This window comes from Etheostoma cragini, chromosome 3 (assembly GCF_013103735.1).
Source record: "Etheostoma cragini isolate CJK2018 chromosome 3, CSU_Ecrag_1.0, whole genome shotgun sequence".
In the NCBI taxonomy this organism is placed as follows: Eukaryota; Metazoa; Chordata; class Actinopteri; order Perciformes; family Percidae; genus Etheostoma; species Etheostoma cragini.
Genome location: NC_048409.1, coordinates 12992149 through 13008809, shown reverse-complemented (window position 1 = coordinate 13008809; position 16661 = coordinate 12992149). Strand labels below are relative to the sequence as shown.

At 41.7% G+C, this 16661-nt stretch overlaps 1 protein-coding gene across 1 annotated transcript in view; it reads right to left on the bottom strand.

The window, feature by feature from the left end:
* Window positions 1-16661, bottom strand: part of rsrc1 (arginine/serine-rich coiled-coil 1) — a 110722-nt gene that overhangs the window by 8420 nt on the left and 85641 nt on the right. Inside the window, exon 7 of the mRNA XM_034867108.1 lies at window positions 13745-13816. Within this exon, the coding sequence (XP_034722999.1) occupies window positions 13745-13816 (72 nt within the window). The remainder of the gene's footprint in view (window positions 1-13744; window positions 13817-16661) is intronic.

Genomic DNA, 16661 nt, shown 5'->3' with positions numbered 1-16661 from the left:
CTGGACAATTAAATGTACAGTATGTATTGCTTTAAATTAGGTTACTGTTAGCACTCTGTGGCAATTGTGTATGCGTGGAAATGCATTACAGCAAACAAGGAGATGGGATCAAACTCAATCAATGAACTTTTGTTTTGCATTTGCAGATTAGACAAATGGATAGCGACTGAGCAATGTATGTTAACGTGTGTTTTACATGTTCTTTGCATGTTTACTCCTGTGTGTGTGTGTGTGTGTGTATGTATGTGTGTGCTTGTGTATAAAAGAGTCAGAAAACTCACTTGCCATCTCATTACTGAAATTAGTTGGACAGACAGTGGTGCTGATGAGTGGCTCAGAATCAATAGGCTACTGTTCTCTCTAAATAGCTGTTAGTCCACTTCATTGATTAAGACCAGAGGACGAGGAGAGAAAATCAAACCAGCCAATGAAAACAGATTTCAGCTCATCTACTTCAGCCTTGAAGATGAGCGCACAGCAGTTACACTCCCCCGCCAGTAGAGGGAGCTGTTCAACAACACATGTGTATATATGAGCAGAGGCCTTGGGCTAAGGCGGTCTTGTCTTTGTAAACTTGACTTTGGTCTACAGTTTGTCAATCAAGAGCAGCCGAGCTGAATATATTGCTGCTGCTGATTAATTCCAGTAACTGAGTGCACTAGCGTGCCAGATAAATTACTGCAGCACTTGTTGTGTGGAGAAAAATAAATAAGAAGGAAAACTAACTGCTTGTTTTATTGAGGTCTTGCAAATTGTGGCAAATCTTTCACAGTGTTTGAGAATTATACGGCAAACAGAGCTTAATGACATTTAATGAATGTAGTTAAAATGAAGAAAGGGCAAACTGTACTGCAGTATTCATAGTGGGACTCCATTCAGCTTAGTGAGTACAAGAAATATATTTGGCACGGGTTCTGTCAGAAATAGAATAGAATTTTTTTTATATGATTTAGATCCACAAAGTTTTTATTTAAATTTAATTTAATAATGGCCTTCAGTGTGGGTTTCTCTGAGCACCACATCACTGACACATAGTCTGCTGCAAAACCAACAACGATACAATCCCCCGTTAATAGAATACATAAAGATTTCATCTAACTTTTGTAACCCATGTTCGGCTTTCACATGTGTATGGCACGCACACGCTTTCACACAGCCACATCTCTTGGTATCCCTCTCCCTTCCTCTGCCCCATCCCACCTCCCTCCCAGCACCGCGGTAAAGATGTGTAATTCAATGCTCAATTTAGGCCCGTCTCAGAGGAGATTTTTTTTGCCTGCTAATTGATAGAAATTAAGCCATTAATCAAGCCACTAGCCATCATTCAACCCAGCGAAGATGAATTCAAACTTTCATAATAACCACCTTCCCCATTTTAGCCCTCATTAGCATTAATTTTTAATGTAATTATGCTATTCTTTTACACTGGGCTCATAAATTACTGCTCTTTTGTTGCTGGCTGGCCTTGTAAAATCCAAAGTAATGCTTTGTAGTCTGATCTTTAAGGCAATTACTGGCTTCTTCACTCTTTTATCTCCCTGCATTTCCAATAACCTGCTCTCTAATGATTTATCTCCGTTGTACCCCCCCCCACCCCCCTCCAATCCCCTTCCCAGCTCTTTCTCTGACTGCACCAGCGGCCAACTGCCCCGCTGCCAGCCTCCGCCTCCAATCCCCCATCCGCCCACATTCTCCCCATCTCTTCACAGAAGCCCCAGATACATCATAGATGCACAAAAACACATGCACGGATGCTTGCCTCCACCAAGTTCACTATATTAACACACTCACGTGTTTTTGTGTGTGTGTGTGTGTGTGTGTGTTTGTTTGTGTGTTTGTGTTAACTTTGTTTACTATCTCCTTTAGTCATTTTCCAGCTCGCCCTTCATTAGTGAACATCCAGCTCCAGCAATGGCGACAACCCCGGGGGAATGCCAAGGTAAGAGACTGGCGCTCCATCTCTCTCTCTCTCTCTCTCTCTCTCTCTCTCTCTCTCTCTCTCTCTTAGCTGGTCTCCTGTGGGTCTTACCTGTAGGCTAGCTGCTATTGTTTATGTAACCCCTGAGCTGGGTAATCACACACACATTCACGCATACACTCACACAAGCACACACTCGCAGAGCTTGGCATCAAACAGCTGAGTTAAGCTTAGCAGGGCTGCGTGCTAGGGGCGATAGAGTGGCTCCGGTCTGGCCCTGTTCTCAGCAGCAGCATCCTGGCTGCATCAAAGTCTTTACCGTACGATTCTCCAGGCCCTAACAACAGGCTGCTCCAAAGCATACCTGGGAATTGGACTGAACAACAACACATAAAATGCAACAATAGGTTACTTATTAAAATCTGAGGAGTTTTCATTATCTACACCAAATGACTCTCTGTGAAACATTTTGCTTGAGGATTTGCTTTATAACGTGACTAAAACAAATACATTAAGAAACATAATGTGTCTGCTTGGTGTCTGGGAATGCTGCTGTTAATGAGATATTTTGTTGATATGACAAAGAAGTTTAAGCTTGTGCCACTTAGGCCAAGAGCCAGACAGCCAACTTGTGTTATTAAAATGGTTTCTGGTGTAGGCCTTGGGTAGGTAATACTTTTAGACTGTATTGATTAGGGGCTGCTGACAGGTTCTGATGTTAGCCCTGGAAATGCATCAAGTGGCTAATGAGCAGCTATTAGGCCCATTGATTTGCTGATTACAATTGATAGCTAGCAGGCCAAAGCTGCACGTCAATATTTGCATAACTAATACCCTGCAGCTTTAGGCTTTGAGAAATGAGACGTCAATGAGTAAGAGAGACAGAAAAAGAAGTAGAGAAAGAGAGAGCTACATTTAAAGAGAGAAAGAGAAGAGATGCAGATGATGAGAGCCAATAAATACAGATAGGATACAGGGAGGTAGGAGTAAGAGATACACCTGAACTATCAAAACAATCCAAATGTCAAGAAGTCATGAGTTTCTTCTCCTTCGCACAGGACCTATAGGTTGTTGGTCAGGCAGCGAACCACCAATGGTGGCGTTGCAACAATGACAAGATGTGATGCTGATGCCTGTCTGACGCCTGTGGCTGCCAGGGTCAACAGGTCACACAAAATGAAGGGAAATTCTGAAAGGCTGAGCCAGATGTCCCGAGTGTGTCCCCGAGGATTGTGCGTATATGTATGTAATGTGTTTGTAAGGGCGTGTGCGAGTGGGAAGATGTCCAATGACAGAGCAGTTGGCTAAGCCAGTCTAATGCTTGTTCCCACGAGACCACACAAGCACATAATACACACACGTCACTCATGCATTATCTCCATCCCCCGCCTTCCAAAATGCCACACGTCTCCCAACAATGCACCTTCAACCACTAATACATACACAGGCTGGAGGGATCACCCTCTGCAGTGGTCACCTTGTTATTATAGCTTCAACTGGTCTCTGTGGAGTTAGGGTTGACTGTTGACTCCTGTCACTGTCTAATGCTCAGTTGTCTTCCTTAAGCCTTTTTATATTGATAGTCCGGTCTGAACCTACGGAGGACACCATATATGATCATATTCTTTGGATAATGTAAGCCTTGAGCATTATTTGACCTTAGCAGATAATGGTATTTGATATATTAATGTTATATCTTATGCAATTTCTATTTGGCATCAGGAAATGCAGAGCAGCTGGTGACTGAGTGTCACACACACCTACACATGCTCTTCTAGTGTCTTCTAGTGATAGTGATCTCCCACTCTCCAGTCAATAAAGGTCGGAATGATGAATTAAATACCCAAACAACCTGCTAATGACAGGATGACATGGCAGCCACGCGCTGTGCTCGGCTATCTCCTTCCACATCTTCGCTGATCCCTCCTCTCTCACCAGTTCTCTCTCTTCTGTCATTCAACCCAACTATGCTCATCTATCCGCTCAACTTCCTCTCCTCAACTGACCCCGGTCCAGCTACTCTACAGTATTTTCTCCCCATCTGTTCTGACAAATCCAGCTACTACAATTAAATGCATGTGTTTAGACTCCTTCTGTCTGAGCCCATAATGAAATCATGGGGATGAAACAATAGATTGGCCAAAGTCTATCCGTCCATCCATACCTCCATCTATCATGCACAATCTCTAAAGCCACACACTGTTTTTATAAGAAATGATGATGCACGTAATTGTTTGATTCTGCCATCAAAACCGCACTGACTCATCTAAAGACTTGCTGCAGTATTTGTTTGTCCACATAAGTGTCACACAAACCTCAGACATTAACTAATGATATTTTGATGAGAAAAATTTGCTTTGAAAAAAACATATAACTCTAGCTACATTACCGCTTTCACATACAGTTTTCATTACAGCTCAACCAAAAAAAAGGTAAGATACAGTATTTACTCGGAATTGGCCCGGATTGAAAATTTACCATTCATCAGTGATGACGTGTTTATTGTTGCGTTGTGAACACTGTACCTATCACTATCATGGGTATAAATAATGCATTCATTGCCAAAGACAAGGGTCTACCTTTTGGGAAACTAGTACAAACAAAGCTTAAAAGCATCTACTGTATATTTATTACATATAGGTCAGCTATTTATCTGAAATCTTAGCTAAGACCTGACTGGCTTCTGCTGACCTGACTGCAAACAGAGGGCTAACCAAAACCAGGTGGGTGTGTTTCCCTTGCTATGTGTAAGGGAGAGAAAGAGCGCAGTATGAGTGTTAGCCGATGTCCTGTGCCTGGGCAGCATCACAAAATCTCATTAAATAGTGAAGCTTTCACAGGCTGAGTGGTGAGATCTTCAAGATCACAGCCACCGTCTCTGTCAACAGGCTCGAAAGGCGACTGGGGGCATTCCAAACATTTTGTGTTCAATTTTGTTCCCTTATATTTTTACAGAGTAAAAAGTTCTGCTTTGGTTACTCCACGACTCATATGTCAAGAAAAACACACCTCAAGGACAATATTTTTGAAAATGAAGCAATGTTTGCCCCTGTGACACTTTTAAGTAGATGCTCATTGCTTTGGGCAGGTTTATTAAACATTTTCCACACAGAAACTGAAGGGCAGCTTGTCTTTAATGTTAAACAGTCGAAGCTTTAAAAGAAAACGGAGAAATGTTGTAAAAATACGGCAGAACATAGATGAAGGCAGATGTACCTGAAACTCATGTCTCCCTCTCTTACGTGTTCAATAACCTGGAGTACAATAACAGTCTGCCTGTGAGAGGAGGAGCTCTTATTAAGCACAGTGCTGTTTTAGTGTGATTAGAATACAGAGTCCTTCCCTGCCCTTTACCAGAAATAACATGCATTTGACTGCATTAACTTGACGTTAAACTAGGTGTGTGTTTGTGTGTGTGTGGAGAAAAAGTGCAGCGGTCTCCATTTTTCGATCCCGGGCTGGTCAGCAGCTCTTTTATGAACAACTCTATAATTAGAAAAACACCAAGCAGCTAATTACTTAATTGGAGAAAGGTCTTTAAAATGAAAATGATGTAATCTGAATCCAGGAAACGGGCTCGATTCTCACATAAGCTAATATATGAACATTGACACACAAACAGGCACACACACCTCGTGACCTACAGTCTTCTTGACAATCAGCAGCAGCCAATGCCATCAAGCAACCAACTCTTTCCCCTTAGTTGGGTTGTAATTGATTGTCCCTTTCACTCTGCTAGCTCCTGACAGTGTGTGTGTGTGTGTGTGTGTGTGTGTGTGTGTGTGTGTGTGTGTGTGTGTGTGTGTGTGTGTGTGTGTGTGCGTGTGTGTGTGTTGGTGAGAGAGGAAAAGGGACAGCGAGTCTCCTGTTTGTGTGGTCTGCTACAAACTATATTAGTAAAGGTCATGGCTCTGTGTGTGTGTGTGTGTGTGTGTGTGTGTGTGTGTGTGTGTGTGTGTGTGTGTGTGTTGGAGTCGTAATTAATTAGACAAATGCCCCCTACCTCCTCCTCTTCTGACCTCAGAAGACTAATAACCTTGGCATTGTGTAATACATTACACTTTTTTTTCTCTTGTCGTTTTCTGCCCTATTGAAGGAAGTGCAAAAATAACACAACAAGAGTGACATCATCAATTGCATGTTAATCAAAAGCATCCTTCATGGCTTAAATTACAGGAAAGAAATGCATATGCAGTTGTGGGACTATAATGTCCAGTCAGTCCTGATATGTTGGGTTTCCGTCAGCTGTACTGGGGTGTACTCCCAACCAGTATAAAGGTATACTTATAAGGGTTACTAAACAGAGGTTTAAATCATTAAACCCAAGAGGCTATAATCTGATGTACTCAACAGTTGATCAATACAAATTGTGCTGAGGCACTCACTTGGGAAATTGAACACTGCAAGTTTGAGTTTGTGATGGATACCCATTTGTCAGTGAGGTATTTGGAAACACAATCGTAGATCCGGGTCCCGTGTGAACACAGACTAAAGGAGAACTGACCAATGACCAATGATTTGTGTCAGTATGTATTATTACTTTTTGCTACTCTTTTATAAAAATATAGTCTCATACATTTCAATGAAGTATTAGTAGTTGTATGCTGTGTTCTGACCTTTTCACGTGTGCACATGTACACTTTCTTTTACTCAGTAGTGCTTAAAGTGCAATACCATGCTCCATACAATCTCGTCACAGACACATTTAAAAAAGAGACACACAAGCACATATCAGTGCCCCCCTAACACACACACACACACACACACACACACACACATCTTAAATGACCTCTGATGTCTTATGACAAACCTTGTGGGGCTACCACATGGCCAGAGCCACCCAGGATGCCAGCACTTTGACCTGCAACAGTCTGCGGGTGTGTCTAATCGCAGCAGTCTGACCACCCGGTTAGACTGAACCAAGTACACTACTGCTGTGTATGATCATGTCCAGACATACCAGTGTGTTTTTGTGTGTATAAGTCACTTTCGCATACTGGGAATGTTTTCAATTAGAGTGGCAAACTAATACTCTACCTTTAATCTCCTAATGGCGAAGCTACGTTGTTCCTCTGGCTAAAATAGTTACTCTCTTTATTTAGCCGCATTTACTGTTACATTTTAAGGGTTTTTAAAAGTAACATTTAAAAAAAATTACATTTAAATTATTAGATAAAAAAAGAGTATTATTGTGTACATGTATTATTCAGTAATTAACATTAATTGAATCAAGACACAGATTCAATATCTTATTTTAAACCAGTTTTTGGGACACTATCCTAAACCTATACAGGATGGATGGGAAATATAAAAAAAAAACAGCCTGGTTACTCAAGTGAGGTTGCTGAACACACATCGGTCTACTGGTAGCAGGTTAATTGATAAGGGTGACCCAAGAAACGATAACCAATCACAGAGGGTAAAAGGGTGCTGTCAATCATCTGTCCTCTTGACCTGAATGAACACAGGTTGGAAGCTTGCACGGTCCATCGCTGTGTAATCTAGCCTATGGCAGAGATAGCTGGGCCGCTATCAGGTCAAAAATGTCATTCTACAGATATCCTTATAGAAATGATTACGCTGTAGGCTCCATAGCTGCAGAAGTGACAGCCACGCCGGGCAGCATCAGCATCCCATTACCCCGGGACAACAAGGGGTCACATGGGGTCAGCAGAATTCGGTATGCGCCTCCCCTCGTTCACGGGACCAGCAGTGCTCAGGACAGGAGGTCACCTAATCACCTTTCCGAGCCATCTCCGAGGGAGGAAAGTGGAAGCGAGAGGTAGGGGGCGGAAAAAATCAACTTTAAATTTGCAGTGATGAAAAATCAATAAAGCAGTAATTGCTTGGCTTATCACCGTGCAATGAAACAAATTGGGAGGAGAAGGAAGGGAAGGAGAGGGCTAGTGTCTATGCTGCACGCCAGTGTTTTTTTTTTGGCTGCAGTGTGTGGAGCTGAGCATAGCACCAAAGAGAGAGAGAGAGAGAGAGAGAGAGAGAGAGAGAGAGAGAGAGAGTGTGTGTGTGTGTGTGTGTGTGTGTGTTTGGGCTTCAGTGGGCCAAGGCAAGGAAAAAAAAGGTCTCCTTGTGATAATTAAATCTTCTCACACTGATTTTCTGCCAAATTTATTTCCCCAGGGACCATAACTGTGATTCAGTGCTTACAAGCCTTGCATAACTAATCATTTCAAGGTGGGGGAACCACAAACCTGAATGAATTGGGAGGAGAGAGGAGAAAATAAAGAGAGAAATGGCTAGACCGAATGTGTGGCACTATTCATCTCTAATTCAATCATCATTTCGGCAGGACAAAAATCCGAAACAAGTGTGGAACGTTCTTCTGTAAGATTCTGTTTAAAACAGACCTTTAAGTGAAGGCGTAATTGATTGTCAATGCACAAAAAAAACTTTCATTCCTGGAACAAATAGAACCCATAAGGCCAATCAAGTGTCGGTTCAATATTCCTCCGACTATTCCTGGAATGATTGTGTTGAACATAATAACACAACAAATAAGGCCATTTATCTGAAGTAACGACAGGAGATGAGGCTTACTCCACTAATCAATATCAAATCGATACAAACCAGATTTTCTTACATCAAAATCACTGAGACAGATCTTTCTTCAGCGCAGAGTGCACAAGAGCAATACAGTGCCTCCCTCGAGCCCTGAGGTAGATCATATAGCTGGTGGAAAGAATACAGTTAACAAAAAGTATGATGCTCTACCCTGAGAGAGGATGCTGGGAACTATAATTATAGCATGGTATAATTCAGACACTCTCCTTATTGAATCCTCATGTTTTAGTTAATGTGATGAGATCATGGACACCAGATCACTCGTGTTTACCAGCAGACAAATTTTAACGCTTGTCCTTCAAGTGGCAGCCTGAGCAGCGGCGATGCTGATCGGCGAGGTAGCGTGGCACGCCACACCATGGCCCCGGTAATTAAAACATTTAAAGCAGAGCCAGCCCCCCTGTGCTCCCGGGGTGTGATATGGGGGTCACGCGCCTGTAGATTCTAATTTGTGCACCATTTGTATTCATGACAGGCACGTGCTAAATATTTAACAGCAGCCCGGCAGGAGTTTTGTATTGTTAGGCTTTCCAGGTCAAATAATTTGATTTCAAGGCAGATTACATTAAGCGTCAATGTCCAAGCCACCACTCTCACTTGCCTCTCATTTCCTGTCTTTTATTACAGCCGAGATAGGCCAGAACTGAAGGGATATGGCTCCGGATTATACAAGAGCTTGTTATCCATGGATTAGTTATTATTTTCAATTAGAAAAGGGATCACATCGTTTATTATGGACGAACACACCCACACTGTTATTGCATGCAGAGCGGAAATTTTCGCTGACTGACAAATTGTTTAGTAGAAAATGTAATCACAGCGGACTATATATATATATATATATATATATATATATATATATATATATATATATATATATATATTATGACGTTGCACATGCACCCCTAACGATATTTCTCTTATATTGATTTTACTGAAGCATCCTACAGTCGATGAAGGTGTGTATTCTGTGTTTATGTTGAACAAGTAAGGCGAGGAACCATATCCAGACATTTTCTGTTCGAGCCCAGGCCCTATGGTGATTGACAACAGAGCTAGTTAAACGGTGATGAGGCGTTAATGGATGCTAGGTTGAGCAAGTGAGGAGGGGGCGAGTGAGCAGGAGGGGGTCTGCAGCTGAATATTTAATGGTCATATAATTCCTGAACAGAGACACACACACAGACAGGTACACACCCAACCCGTGACCTGTCCTACACACCGCGTAATTAGGGAAACAGTCCTTTCGTTTAACTGCCAAAAGAGCAAACGGTAGGTATATATTCCCCTAATGATATGGGTTAAAGAGCTATTATACGTCTCATTAAAATATATGATCTCCCAATCTGGTGGTGGTTTGAGGTAATGGGGACAGCGCAGCAAAAGGGCTAAAATACCATCTGCAGGCTATAGGCCAGTGTCCAATCCATATTTGCATAACTGTGTGTCGGAGAGTGTCTGCATAAATAAAAATACGTTTCTGTCAGTGCCTTATGAACGACACAGGAACAAGGGTGTGGGGATGAATTGGGGTTATCAAGCATTTGACACCAATTTTCATGTCAAGTGGTTGATGTGTTACTTTTGCCGTAAAATATGCTGGACATGAAGTATATAAACAATTTGGGTACAATGTTAGTGAGGAGGGTGTCATGGAGACACCTCTCTTCTCATCATATTTTAAATTCTCTCACTTCATTTCTCACCATCTCATAATCGCATCTCATAATCTTTGAACAGACATGCTTCTGTGAAATGAGCTACAAATAAATATATACAATATGATCTAAAATCTATTGAATCTATTATCTATTAATATAATGGATCACATTTACTTTAACAACATTTAATGGTTAGATCATTACTTGATTAGTGGATCAACAGAAAATTAATCAGCAACTGTTGACTTTTTTCATCTAACAAAGTCAAACTGACACCATTTTTTTCTGAAATGTGAGGATTTGAATCTTTGTCGTATGTGATAGTAAACTGAATATTTTGGGTTTTAGATTATTTTAGTTGGATAAAAAAACTAATTAGAATGCACATTCACAATGGGTGCTGGGATATAATATTTGGCATTTTTAACTATTTTAAATATGTACATTTAAATGTTGAGAAATAACATGCAGGATGATAAATAATATAAATAGTTACATCGCTAGATGTTTTCTTACTTGTGTTGACTTGTGCTTGGTAACACATCTGGATAGATTTCACAGGTTGTCTGTTTATCATCAGTGTAAAAGACATCAATTAAAAAACATCCAGACTACTTAAATCTGACTGTAACGAAACACAAAGCAGGTTCTCCTGATGCACAGGTAGGTAAGTATGTTTCGGTAGGGCTGCTAGATTATGGGAAAAAAAATCATAATCCCAGAGTGAAACGGTTAAAACAGTAAAAACACCTTGAAATGTGAAATTTCCCTAAATACTTTTTTCATTTTGTTTTACATTAAGAAGAAGACAAAATAAGAGTTTGCTTGCAAAAAGTAATGTGCAAATTTATTTCTTGATTACCCTGTTTTTGTGGGTACAAATTTGATTTATTGCACAGCCCCATGTTTAGGTCAGTAAGAGATTCATAATGTTGGTAATTAACATCCAGCCCTACATCCGGTACCACCACACACAGCTAGTCTGGTTGTACATTGCTTTGAGTGCAGTGCCAGCTGACAGTACAGTCCACACAAACTGACTGTGTTCCACTGGCAGTCAGTCCGTCTTATTATAGCTGGACACTCACTACGCTGGCTTAAAGCCTCCTGGGCACACAAACAACATCTCTCAGCTTTAATAGCCTAAACAAGGCATGCAACTAACAAAGGAACTATCCTCCCCTCTCATATTCACACCCTTTCATATTACTTGTTTCCTTTTTCAACCACTAGCATCATCTGGATGCCCTTAACCAGTGAGCCAAACACTCTTTTTAAGTGGAGACTACTTTGTTAACTGATGACCACAGGGTCAGTTATTGATCCTCTTCTTCTCTTACGCTCGCTAAACCCTGCTGATAAAACCTCTATTCTCGCAGGGCTCTAGTATGCAGGCACAGTTCGCTATAATAATAGCTTGCATATCGTAGCATTCACATGAATCAGATCTCGGTGGTTCGATTAGGGCTAAACTAACTCAAACACATTGCCAGTCTAGGATGTGAATCTATTTATGAACGAGGAGTGTAGGTGGTAGTGTTCTTCACTTTTCCCCTCTATTCTCTTTAAAGGTTTTCTCATTTCAGTTGACTTAACAGTTCAAGTGTTAACTTTCTAGTTGTGTTGACCTCTAAGAGGCCCTGCGGGGAATACGGAGACCCTTGGTGATCTGCTGTTTAGCAGCAGCAGTGGCCCACCTTCTCCATTTGAGTTGTGCTGGAAGGAAGGCCAGAAGAGGATGGAGCTGGATAACTCTGCTTTTGTCTATGTGAGTAGATGTTTTGTTCATGTGGCTTGTGAAGGTGCCACTGGCTTCTCCTTCTACCAAGGCAGGGGCAAATCATCAGGGCTGCTTTGTCAAGCCTCTCTGATCTCACTTGGTGTCCCTGTGCAGGGAAAGGAATAAAATGATCGTCCTAGACGCCAGCGCCTGCACAGCATGCTGTATCGCACCGCTCTACTACACAATCAAGCACCAACAACTTATGTCACAAAAAATGAACAGTTGGATCGGGGGATGAGGGAGCTTAGAGCGAAGCAGTCAACTGAATCCAAAAAGAGGCAACACGGCAGTGTGAACTTAGCTTAAGAAAGCTATTTGATTGAGAGACTTGCTCTGTTGCCCCAAGCAAAATACTTAGTCATCATTTTGGCAATGCTTCCACACAGAGAAGAAAGAAGCAGGAGAAGGGAAAGAGTAAGAAAGACACAGAGAAGAGGGCAGGAAAGAGGCGGAAATGGTTGATGAGGACAAATAGAAGGAGGAAAAAAGAAGGTATGTGAGGTAGAAAGTAGAAGGAGAAAACAGGTAAGACCAAGAAAAATGAATAACATTAATGTGAGAATGATGGAGAGGCTAAAAAAAAAAGGAAAACTGAAATAGAGAGAAGGAGGGAATGAATCCTTCCCAGAACTGGGGGACCAAAGCAAGAGTGCAGGGCTAATTAGTTTCTGATGACTGGACTTTCATTTGGTTAAAAGGTCAGCTAACTTTAAAGGTCACAGTGCCATGCCTGCTCGATGCACCAAAAAAAAAGACGCTAAAAGATTGGAGAGAGAATCCAGCAATACAGAAACACTCACACTAGAACAAATTATGCTACTACACATGCCAATTTGTGCATATGCACACACACACACACAGCACATTTGATATTCTCATTTATGTCATGCTCTGGTCAGGAGCAAGGACCAGGGTCATTATTCTATCTAAGGACATTTATAACTGGATATCCACTGCAAATTAATCTTGATTTTATTGAAATATGTATCGATATATTATTTTTGTGTATGTGTGTCTGCATGTCATATGTTGGTTATACTATGGGCGGAGGGGGGTAAAAGTACTGCCTGCAATAATACGCACATCTCTACCCATGCATCTTTATGTCGCTTATAGACGTCTTACTACTAAGTTTGTGTAATCAGCATCGGGAAGTTCATGTTTAGATGTCAAATTCTTGTTTACGAGACAAGGGTGCTTACGTGAATCTGTTGATGTAACCATATTGGATGTGTGTAACATCACCAATGTTACAGAGTGGGCATGGACTGCAAAAATACTGCAATACCTGACACAAGAAACACGAGCATAGTCTGGGCTTTACATACACTATATTTACACATAAACATTTCTTGTTGTTGCACTCACACATTCACATTCATGATGTGAAAGCTGTAAAAAAAAAACTGTTAAATTGCACACTTCACATGTTAGCCTTTTTGTTTTTATCAGATAAACATACTCAAGTTGATTTAGAAGAGAGGTTGTGCAAGAGATGTCTCATAGGCTTAAACACTATTTGGTGATTTGTGCTCCCGCTCCTCAAAAGGAGATTTTGCTAGTGGCTACTTGACTGGAGAACAAAATGTAAAACACTGCTAAATGGAGTTACTTAATTATTTCAGCTGTTATCTTGCCAACAACTTTGATGTTGCACTTTTTGTTACATTTATTTTATGGTTTAGTCTTTTTGTTTTCCGTTGTGTGTTGTCAATTCAGAACCTCTACAACTAGTTTGGTGTTGGTGTCAAATTCCACATGTTGCATCTATGACAGAGCCACATGTACATATGTAGAACTCACCTTCCTGTAGTTTCTTCCGTGCCTCCTCCTCTCTCTTGGCTACTTTGGCCTTCAGCACCTCGTCTGTCTTAGCTGAAAAGAAAGACGGGAGACGGCAGCGTTAGGCGCAAAGCAGAACTTTAGGAACATCACAATGGTTTTATTTTAGCAAACATTTAGAGCAATTTTTAGAGCTAATCAAGATATTAAGAAACTGATTATTATTCATGACATATAATAGAATGTGTTCTGAAAATAATAAACTTGAAGGAGGAATAAAACAAATAAATCGACAAGTTTTTAAATTTGATGATCCCATAAAAAAGAAAATTGTATGTGCAAGAAATAACTGTTGGAAATACTGTTATTTGATACTCATTACAATTGAGATTACTAGAAAACACATCACTGGACGAACGGTAAGCGTACAAATCAACAAAAATATGAATAATGCCTTTTTTCCCTTTCCCTACCAGACAGCACCCTTCTCTGCTTTCCCTTCATACCCCTGTGAAAATCACTGAGTCTTCCTGAGAGGTGTTTATCGTCTCGGCATAATGAAAAGCTTAAGAGAAAGTGAGGCTGCGGGAGTAAACACTCGTCAGGGCATTTTAAGCATCTCTCATCGTGAGCCGTGTTGTCTTGGCTCCCTTTTCCTCCGCCTTTCCCCCTGAATAATCAAGATGTTAAGCCACATTAAAAAATATAATGCCGTGTATGGCAGGACTATCAATACTGCCTCTAAATTAATTACATTTCCGTTGCGGCGCATCATTTATTTTGCAGCGTTAAGGCCTCGGCGGAGATATTCGCCTTTATTGCTATCTCACTTGGTTGATGAGTGAGCTATGTAAAATTGAGTCTCCAATATCATTACACTTAATGAGTTTAAACTTTGAGAAAAAAAGAGGAAGAAACAGAAGACGAGAGCGAGCAGAAGGGGGGGGTAGGGGGAATAAGAGCTCAGCACTGTTTAGGGGAATTTAATACAATATAAGAGTGGGTGTAAGTGTTTGTGAGCGCCAACAGCATTTTTGTTATGGCACAGCTGTGGTCACCCGAATGTGGTTAACTGCACCACACGAGATGCTTGCATGTGTGTCTTGTGTAAGCTCCTCGTTTTGTGTCGCTTTCTGTGTTTTGTGTTGGTGCTAGACTTTGAACGAAGAGCAAGTATGTTACATAAAGATACAGCACATACAGCATGCGTGTGTGTGTGTGTGTGTGCTTGCGTGTGTGTGCGTGTGTGTGTGTGTGTGTGTGTGTGTGTGTGTGTGTGTGTGTAGGAGGCTATGGGTTGTGCTAGTCACAGAGAGACTGCGCTGCTGTTTTTGTTCAGTAATTGGCGTAGACAAAGAACCGTCACACTGCTGTTACGGGTGGTTAAATCTGGAGGTTCCACATCTTTACTAACAATGACCCTACATGGATGACTGAACATTCCTCTACCTCCCTCAGCTAGCTAGCGTGTGTGTGTGTGTGTGTGTGTGTGTGTGTGTGTGTGTAATAATTTAGTAAGTTTGTGTGTATGTACCAAAAACTAAACCATGGGCTGCATCAGCCTGCATCTCTTCACAACTACACTCGTGACTTTTCTTGTTTGCATGCACAGATGTGTATTTGTGTTTGTACACAGTTCCCTCTTTGCTCGGGGCTACCAAAAGGCAGGTAGGAGACGGAGTAGTATTGTTGGTGTGATAGGGAGAGGAGGGAGACAGGGGAGAAAGAGGAGGGCAAAAAAGGGAAAGGGAGATAGATGGGGGCCATGTAGGAAAAAGGAAGAACTGACAGCGAGGGGAAACAGACAAACAAGCAGAAATAAGAGAAAAAGCATTGCCTGCGTGCACACAAACAACAGGAGTGATTTGTCGCCTCTTTTTGTTTGCATGTTTATCCTCCACCTTCATCCCTCCCCCAACAGGTTCTCTTATCCTCTCGCTCTGTCTTCTCTCCTTCTGTTTTGCCCTCTCCCACACCTCCCCATTTTTTTATGCTTTCTCTTCCTTCTCTTGCTCATCTCTCCAGTACACCGTGCCTGAGGGCGATAGCAGCAAATCAAACTGTTTATCCATCTCTCATCAGTGCACGGCCTCACAGGGCTCCTGCCCCCTCAAAACAATGAAAGTAGGTCTGAGCGCTAAGCCAGGGATACGATTTAATGACATCAATAAAGAGCTCAGCTTAAATAAATAAATAAACAAACTACAAGAAATACATTACAGCAACTCTTTGCTGCACCATCATGTAAAGCGTGTTAACATTTCAGTTACATATAAAAAGGATTAAGCCTCACAGCTGCAGCCATCTAGAAATATAGGCACGTCGGTGTACAGAGGCTGCTTATTGGAAGTATATTTCTTGGCAACTTAGTGGCTCCAGTTCATTGTAGGATAATTCTGTGATGGACTTTTATTAAAGCGGGTAATAAACGGCCGGGTGTTGGGGAGAGGAGAGGCCTTTCACTTCATTTAGACTTCGTTCAGTCTTGGCTGCAGGGGCGGAGGGAAAAGGGGGGGATGGCAGCAGAAAGGGGCGTCAGTGAAATCGCATTGTGATTATGAGTGTAATTGCCGCTCAGGGGCCCAGGGGCCATGTAGCTCTGATGGTGCTAGAAGATGTTTTATGCACAGCAACAGAGAGGAAGAAAGTGAGAAAGTGAGAAAGAGAGAAAGAGGGAGAGTGGGAGGGAGCAGCAGGCTGCCAGGATGTTAGCACATTTTTTGTTACAGAATCTCCTCATCTACCTCTTTCCTCTTCCCTTCTTTTTTTCCTTTTTCTCCTCCTCCCCCAACATCCTCCTTCACTTTTCTCTTCTACTCTACTATTCTCTTCTCTCCTCCTTTCTCTTCTCTTCTGTCCTCCTCCCTTGGCAGGATTAGCTGGGTCTCGTTAGAGGGGAAATGTAATAATGCTCCCACCAGGTGGAATCAGGCCCGCT